General features: G+C 39.1%; 1 protein-coding gene across 1 annotated transcript; it reads left to right on the plus strand.

The window, feature by feature from the left end:
- The first annotated feature begins 300 nt into the window (after nucleotides 1-300).
- On the plus strand, nucleotides 301-8635 carry LOC306792538 (uncharacterized protein). Its single transcript, XM_079289746.1, has 11 exons — nucleotides 301-558; nucleotides 1952-2040; nucleotides 2280-2429; nucleotides 2716-2849; nucleotides 3026-3162; nucleotides 3321-3414; nucleotides 4002-4119; nucleotides 4367-4590; nucleotides 4736-4907; nucleotides 5019-5146; nucleotides 5301-8635. Exons 2-11 carry the CDS (start codon nucleotides 1953-1955, stop codon nucleotides 5616-5618), a joined length of 1563 nt encoding a protein of 520 aa, XP_079145872.1. The 5' UTR covers nucleotides 301-558; nucleotide 1952; the 3' UTR covers nucleotides 5619-8635.
- The last annotated feature ends 817 nt before the right edge of the window (nucleotides 8636-9452 follow it).

Below are 9452 nucleotides of genomic sequence, written 5' to 3' on the forward strand. Positions count from 1 at the left end.
CAGCTCGGTATCGTCTTTCACACGCAGCCCGAGGCGCTGGATTCTGGATGTGCACACACACACACACACACTTTGGAGCTCAGAAGCACCGGCGCTCATTAAGTGTACATTCACGGCCTTGAGGTAAGGAGGCGAGCCTCGCCATCATTTTTTTTTTAAAAGAAGAAAACCAGGGATGTATTTGACCGCCTCGATGAAGGTCATCTTTGACGGCTTCTTCTTCGTAGGTTCTTCACACGCCTCCTCTCAGCGGTGAGGCAGAGACACATGCACAGGAAAAACGGGAGAGTAATTTTTCCGGAGTTACAATTATTTTCCACTGAAGGAGTCATATTTAATCATTTTGGAGTGTAATTACTTCCAGTAGCCAGTAGAGTGTGAGTAAATATTCAGAATAAAATCTATTGGAGTAAAACAGCGTGACCACGCCCACAACGGTTCCTTAAGTTTCGTTTCTGCCGCCATGACACCTCTCGCTACACTGGAATGAGCTGACGTTTTATGGAACGGAAGGGCTGAAGTGAGGAACAGAAGACGGCATTTGAAATAACATGTCAGGTAAGGTCATTCGTTTTGGTTAACTTCATGTGTGTAAGGTACATTGTGTAGCAACATTGCAGCTAACCTAACGTTACTTCACTATTTGCATTGTCAGATATGAGCCGTAGCTTCTGATTGTTCGCGTTAGCAGATGCTAACGGTAGCTTCTAACGTTTTCACATAACTTAGTCACAGTCAAACGTTAGCTTCTAACGCATTAACATCAATTCGCAAAATATTTGGTGGTTTATGGACATATTAACGTCGACACACCTGGATTAAAGTCTCAATAAAGTAGTATTAGCTATCATCAGTAGCCAGCGGACTTCACTGAGCAGGTGCATGTGTGTTTTATTCTGTGTAGAGGGGCTGTCTTTTGCTGCAGTTAGTTGGTGCAACAGGTACATTTTACTGTGAAAATGGCTATGTAGAATTTGCAGTTTGTTGGCGTCAACACGTGTATTTTACTCAGAAAGGAGCTGTTAACGACCGTTTTAAGCTGCATTTGTTGGCGCTAACCTGTGTATTTTACTCTGAAAAGAGCTGTTAAAAACCGTTTTAAACGGACTGTTTCTAGCTGCGTTTGTGGGCGCTAACACGTGTATTTTACTCTGAAAAGAGCTGTTAACGACTGTTTTAAGCAACTGTTTCCGGCTGCGTTTGTTTGCGCTAACACGTGTATTTGACTCTGAAAAGAGCTGTTAACGACTGTTTTAAGCAACTGTTTCCGGCTGCGTTTGTTTGCGCTAACACGTGTATTTGACTCTGAAAAGAGCTGTTAATGACTGTTGGACTGTTTCTAGCTGCGTTTGTTGCCGCCAACACGTGTATTTGACTCTGAAAAGAGCTGTGTTGATGGACTGTGTTTCGCTGCAGTTCATCAGCACCCTGGTCGATGCAACATGTGTGTTATACTTTGAAAAAATGCACTTCACTCTGTTGACTGCTAAAACTAGCTGGGCTTGACATTGGCACGGGCCACTCGCGAAGTGCGGGTAGAATTCCGCAGCATAAGCTGATTGATCTGTTGCACTGTGGCATGCTAGAGACGGCCAAGTCGGAGACAACCAGGTGAAGTAGACATTGTTCAAGATGAGACAACTGGTTACATTTCTGATGATGTGTTCACGCCAAACGCAGTAGATTACATACAAAGTCTATGCACAGCCACTATGAGACTGGAGTGACGCGAATTGGCGATTCAAGCGAATGAACAGGTCCCTTTAGTACAGCGTAATAAAGACGTGCTTAAAATGTCCCTCGTTTTTATAATGAAATAGTTTACCCTTGTGGAGACCTACTATTAGTCCATGCATCATGTCTTTCTAATGTTGGCTTACTGTGGTATTACTAATGTTGGCAGTCAGCTGTTTCTGATAATGAAACTAATTTAATTGTTTTTGTCATGAAGGATGCAAGCTGTAAGAGTGAAGTACAGAGATCGTCAGAAGTACATTTGTTATGAGGGGCAACTAACCTTCAAATCATTTTTGGATTGTGGTGAGTGAAAAATATTGCACACACTAACCTGTGGAACAATACACTTGGGATGTCACTCTATGTTTTGCATACCTGAAAGTCTTTTCCCTGGAATAGCAAAGGTCTGCATGGAACACTGTCAGTTTTGGGATTACAATGTTCAAGTGAAGATGGCCTTCTGATTGCTGTCTGTTATGTTTTTCTGCAAATACACAACCGATTCATCACTAAGCTTGTCCCTTGGTATTTTGTCTTCACAGTTGCCAAGAAATTTGACCTTCCAACCTTGGACTTAAAAGTCTATGATGAATCAAAGACCGAAGTTGATGAGGAGGTGTTTGAGTTTCTACTAAAGAAACAAGACATTGGTGTGCTGGAGATTTGTCTACCCCAAGACCCAAATCTTGAGGGTTAGTTACTTATTAGCTTATAACTTCATATTTATCTGTACGGCTTGGTCAATCTAACATGTTTTGAATATGCAAGACAATTTAATATATCTGAGTTGGGGTTTTTTAAAATCTTATTTAGATATTTTGAAATCATCTCTGCTCACCCTTTCCACAATTTCTGGAACTGTTGTGGGCATGATACAATGTGAAATATTTGCATTCCTCTAATAATGGATGTGTGCACTTATATTGTCTTATAGTCACATTGTTAATCACATTAGTTCAATGTTAATATGATTTCTAGATTCTTTGAGCTCCCCTTCATGCTCCTCCTTTGCAAGCTTCAGTGGAGACAATGAGAGGGACTCGGACGACACCACTATATTGCAGCATAGTCCTGCTACAAGACAAAGAGATGAGGGAAGTCATCTAGCTCAGGTAAGCTCTGCAGTTTCCCTTGCATCCTTTCTGAAGGTTTAAAAAAAATGCCAAGGTTGAATGGTAAATGGCTGAATAACTGAAGTTGTAAAATTGTGGCCATTCTGTTTGATAATACTTGATGTCATTATTGTTTTAAACGTTTCATTGTGTTCATTTTTGTTCTTCCCACTTAGATGATTGAAGACATCCTGAAGAACAAACCTGGAGGAGAGAGGATCATGAATGAGTATGCCCGAACAAAAAGCCTAACGGATGCCAGAAGACGTGATATGGTCAAGATATTGGTCGCACATATGACAAGTGAACATGGGTATGTTGTCATGTTGTTATTATTACATACCTGCACTCCTAATACACATGTGTGTCTTGAATTGACACAGTACAACACCCCTCTTTTAGCAGGTGGAATTTACACATCAATACTTTTGATTGGAGCACATATAGTAAAGTCTGTGTGTTTGTGTGTAGGACAAGTCCTTCAAGGCGCGTTAAAGAGGACTACGCAAGGGGCATCACTACCTTGTACCCATACCTGGCCGATCCTAGGAGCAAGTTAGGCTATGTAAGTACATTAAAACGTCTAACTTATTTACTTTTCACTTGCTTGGAATGTAAATATTTCAACTGCTGTTTTACAGATGGGTAGTGTTTTTATTTCAAATAAAGATCTGTAAACATTACTGCATGGCAACAAGGGCTGTCACTTTTTGAACATTTGTTTGAATGTAATTAACATTCAAACTCTAATGACTCATTTGAATAAAAAATGTACAGTCTATATCCACAGCTGACTGTTTAACGTAGTTTACTTTGTCACCCAACAGAGGGCGCTCTAACGTATTGCGTGTCATTTCATATTTGTTCGAGTGTTATTTTTGGAAAAGGTGACAGCCCTAATGGCCACCATCTCTGCCTTCCCCGTAAGTTGAACTCTGGCGGTGTTAAAGCTCAGTTTACTTTCGCACCGCAAGGGTTAGCCCATTAACAAGACACAACACTAACCGTGTAATACAATAACCTCTGTTTTTCAAAATAACTGTCATTAGAAAGAAAGGCCTCATCACAATACTAGGAAATATGATAGTTTTTGGGGAAAGATTAAACTATTTCAACTTGTTCAATCAAACTGAATAACCCTTTTTACTTTAGGAGCATTATTACAATGCAGAAGATGGGAGTGGGTATCTGGCATGGAGACTGAAATTTGTTCAGAAGGAAGCATCGGAGGGAAAAAAGAAGACCTGCAGTCAGTCACAAACACTAACTGGTATGTGTGAAGTCTAATTCATAATGCATGATGAGGGAATAATCATATAATGTATATATATATATATATATATATATATATATATATATATATATATATATATATATATATATCCTATTTTTCTTCTGGAGACGTAAGTGCCTGCATGGCCATCCTTGCAGAGTTTTCCAAGCCTTATTTCTTATATCTTAGGACATAATATCATATACTAACCCAGTAATTGATAAAAGTGCCACCACTATTACAGGTGGTCCAAAAGCAGAAAGAGACTCATTCAGAGTGGAAAACGGGCTAACCACAGAAAGCCTGTGCTGCGAGGCCATTGCGCTTATGAAGCATACAGCTGATGAAGCAACTGTGAAGGAGAAGATGAAGCAGACCTTTACCTATCGCCAAGACATGGTTCATGACCCAGTGAAGTCCTCTGAACTATTCACAGCGTTTCCAAGATTCCTGGACATGGCAGGACTGGTATGTGAACGTTCTACTGCCACTGTCATGACAATATTATTTCTGTTCTACAATAGCCTGGGTAGGGTTGTAAGATCTGTCATGACCATGGTGCTACACCATAATGTTTACTGTTCTGTTTTGACCAATTCTATCTTGTCTGCAGATTGACCAAGACTTTGGTCTGATGTTTGGGGATGCTGCTACTACAAAGTTCCTGGAGAGATGGCCTACTATCTACAAACAGAAAGTCCTCGAACAAAGCCGTGGCCTCACACAGACAGCCGATCTTCAAGACCTGGTTCAAAATGCTGAATGCACAACAGACGTGGAAAATGGTATGCTAAAAGTTAAGGATCATAGTTATGGAAGAGAGAATAGTTTTTGAATGAAAAATGGATTGACTGTTCGCTTGTAGTAAATGCTTGTTTATGAATTTTTACTTCCAGGATGGGACAGTGACATGTCATCCATTTTGGTTCTTGTCCACCTTCTACCACCATCACCACATGGCCGCAAGAGACCAGGAAAACTCTCAGCCAGACAAGCCAGTGACCGTCTTGTGAAATTCATTAAGGTGAGGTTACAGTTCAATTAAACTGGAAAATCGTCACTGTTCTGTCCCCTTTTCTAAACCTTTCAATCCTCTTTTTAAGATTATGGTCAATTAAGACATTTCCTTAAACTGACTAATTTTATAGCTGACTAATTCATTATTTTTTCTGTCACAGACTGGGATGAGCATCCAGGGGCATCTGGACGGCATCGTGGAAAGCCTTCAACCATACCTGCTAGCTGTGGGGACCCAGAAGAGTCTGATTCACAAATACTTCATTGTGATTGACAAGCATGCAATACCTTGTAAGTCACCAGACACACTTGCCTGTTTTGATGAGCTTTTCAAAGCTCATTTTGTCTTTGGTACTTCGTACAACCAGGATCTGGTAAATGTGTACAACTTCTTGCAAACCACGATCTTTGAAATCGATGTTGATACCACTAAGGTGAATCCAAGGGTTGCAGAGTTGAGGGCTCGGATGCTGCATTGAGTTGATACGAAGATGTTTTGTTTTATTTGCAAAATCCCCCAGGCAAACACCAATTCCCTGACAAAACACTTGAAGTTGATCCACGGACTTTGTTCAGGAAAGACCCTTCGTCTTAAATGTGGTCAGGCTGGTTGTTCACTAGTTTATGGCACTTTTTCTGGGTTTCGAAAGCATCTAAATAAAGCACATGAACCTTGTTCTGATCCTGGTGAAGGCCCATCTACATCTGAAGATTTAGCAGCAAGTAATTTTGATGACTTGCCAGCAAGAAGTTCACCTTCTGACTCAGTCCTTCTCAAAAGGAGTCTTGTAGACAGCTGCGCTGCAACAGTAGCCGAACTTAAAGTGGCAGGCGTAAGTGAAACAACTGTTAACTCTTTGGTAATTTCGATGGAAGAGATTGTTGACGATATCCATAATCAAGCAAAAGAATCTGTGAAGAAGTGTCTATCTTTACAGGAGCCTATCAAAAGCGACATTGAGAGCAAAATTGATCAGTGTTTCGAAAAAATGGAAAATCCCTATGGTGTATTAAATTCTGAGAGTAAAAGAAGGCAGTATTTTACAGAGAAGTGGGGAAGGGTAGACTTAGTTGAATATGTTCTTGGTACAAGATTTGATACCCTACGCAATCGCACCACTGGAACTTATGATCAGGTTGTTGTCACTGATAAATTAGTTTACATCCCTATTTTGAAAACTTTACAATTTATTTATCAACATCCTAACATAAAAGAGATGATGCAGACTTCAAGTTCAGGAGAAAATCTTCATGACTTGTGCGATGGAGATCTTTTCAAGAGTCATGATCTATTTTCAAAACAGAAGCATGCCATTCTGATTCAGCTTTTTTATGATGATTTTGAAACTGCAAATCCTTTAGGCTCAAAACGGGGAATACATAAATTAGGTGCACTCTATTTCACCTTGCGGAATTTTTCTCCCAAGTACAACTCAAATCTGCTTAATATTCATTTGGTCGCTTTATTTCATGCCCAAGATGTTAAAACATATGGCTTTTCTAAAATACTTGATCCACTTATGCAGGATATTAAAATACTTGAGAAGGATGGAATTCGGGTCCCCTTGTATGATCAGCCAGTGTATGGAACTATTGTCCAAGTTACAGGTGACAACCTTGGTCTTCACAGTTTGTTTGGTTTTGTTGAATCATTCAGTGCCAGATATTGTTGCCGCTTCTGTCTTGCTGAGAAAGAAGACTTTCAGACTGAGTTTAATGAAGATTCACCCAAGATAGTTTTGCGAACTCGCGCACTTCATGCGGAACATTGCCAAATGATGGAGACAAATCCCACTCTTCCCTATGTGATGGGCGTTAAACGTTCTTGCATTCTAAATTCCTTGCAATATTTCAATACATGTGAAAACTTCTCTGTCGATATTATGCACGATATCTTGGAGGGAGTGGCACAATATGAAATGAAACTTCTATTACTGCACTTGAAAGATAAGTACACAACATTAAAAGAAATAGACTGTAGAATTAGGAGTTTTAACTATGGCTATATGGAGCAAAACAACAAACCTCCTACAGTTAAGTTAAGGGAGGACTCAAATGACTTGGGGTTGAATGCAATCCAATCCTGGTGTTTACTTCGCAATCTACCACTTATCTTTGGAGACTTGGTTTGTCCAAATGATCAACACTGGTATTTGCTACTGCTTTTGCTTCAAATTGTAAACATTGTATTTTCACCAAAGTTATCAAAGGGTATTACTATTTTTTTGAAACACTTAATCGTGGAACACCACAGGTTGTTCAAGCATTTGTTTCCAAACAAAAGGCTGCTACCAAAACATCATTTTATGGTGCATTACCCTATGTGTATTCTTAAAATTGGACCACTTTTGCATAGTTGGTGCATGCGCTATGAAGCAAAGCATCATTTCTTTAAGAAACAATTAAAAAGCTTCAAAAATATCACTAAAACTTTGGCCAAGAAACACCAAAATCAAATAGCATACAGGTGGCAGACATTTGATCCCAATGAAGTGATAATTGGTCCAGGTAATATGGTAGCTTTAAATGTGCTAGACTGGGGCTATGAGATAGCTGAGACTATTCAGGTACCAATTGACACCAAGGTTTTAAATATTAGATGGGCCAAACACCATGGAAATATGTATCGGACGGGTTTAGTCGTTTGTCTGAAGGTTCATTGTGAGATGCCAGTTTTTCACAAAATCCACCATGTAGTTCTGAAAGATGAGAGGTTATTGTTTGTTACATTTGCCCTGCAAACAGTGTGTCTTGATGAGCATTTTAATGCATATAAAGTTGTGTGCACAAAAGACGGACCTCATGTAGTTGATGTGAAAGAGATTTTCTGTTATAAAGCATTTGATGTACAAATGTCATACAGGTGTGATGATGCAAGTTTGTTTATTGTGCCATACTGTTTCCTATGATGTCATAGTGAAAAGGCCAAAGTGTTCCAAAGGTCCAAAATGTATTCTGTAAAATATGTATGGATACATTGCACATTTGTAATACAAAATAATAAATTGTGCTTTGGTAAATACTGATATCTGATTTATTTAACTTGTTGGGTTTAATGATAACCTTCCAGAGTAAGTTCTCTCAGGTTTTAATCATAATTTAGTTCTCTATGGAGTGTAATTTAGTTCTATATGGAGTGGAATATAGTTCTATATGGAGTGGAATATAGTTCTATATGGAGTGGAATGTAGTTCTATATGGAGTGGAATATAGTTCTATATGGAGTGGAATGTAGTTCTATATGGAGTGGAATGTAGTTCTATGTGGAGTGGAATGTAGTTCTATATGGAGTGGAATGTAGTTCTATGTGGAGTGGAATGTAGTTCTATGTGGAGTGGAATAGTTCTAAGTTGAGTAAAATGGCAGTAGAGTTGTTTTCATTTTATGCTACATAGAGTAAATTATCATCATCTAGAGTTAAATACAAACACTGAATAGAGTAAAAAATACTCTGAATCATTAACTCTGAGGCAAGAGTAGATTTTACTCTATATAGACTGGGACCAAATGTTGTATTTTATTGAGTAAAATTTTATTCAATTTGAGTAAAATTTACTCCGACAAATTTACTGTGTGTGAGCTCACAGTTTATGTAAGAAAAACTGCTTCTCATACACGTAGAAATATGTACATTGACAGCATTGATATTTACTACTAGAACAGTTACTTGTGTATTTACAGGTCAGTGCTGCATCATTTACTCCATGAATATACAACACACTTCCTCGCTGTGAGCTGGAATAACACCTTTCCACTTTTCAGCCACTCAAATGCATTTTATTCCCACCCTTATTTATTCAGTAGATTCATCAGAGTGCAAAACAAATGATTATTTTACCAAATATGTCAGTTACCATTAACTGGCCAAAACTACACAGCACATCCTCCCATTGTAGACGCAAGAAGCAGCAGTGTTTCTGCTTGTACACGTTGTAGATTCTTAAAACTAATGTCAGTTCATTTTTAAATCAATCAGCACTGAAAACACACCTGAGGAGAACACGTAAACTCTACACAGAAAGCCTCCTTTCTGACAGTTCTGTGTTTGAACACAGGACCAGGCAGGACAAATCAAACGCACCCATAACAGTCTCAAACTGCTCGCCAAAACCTCCGTCCTAAAAAGAAAGAAGAAAAACATTTAAATCTCAAACCATGAAACTCATGTTCGGAACCCTTAAAAAAGCTACGGTTGGTGTGCACACTCAACATGTGGCAAACCGGTCACAGATTCAGACGCTTGTGGACGCTCTCCATCAAAAACGTTCTCAGTGTTGCTGCTACGACTTCCCTCCGAGCTCCACAGAACGCAC

This window comes from Melanostigma gelatinosum, assembly GCF_949748355.1.
Source record: "Melanostigma gelatinosum genome assembly, chromosome: 18".
Classification (NCBI taxonomy): domain Eukaryota; kingdom Metazoa; phylum Chordata; class Actinopteri; order Perciformes; family Zoarcidae; genus Melanostigma; species Melanostigma gelatinosum.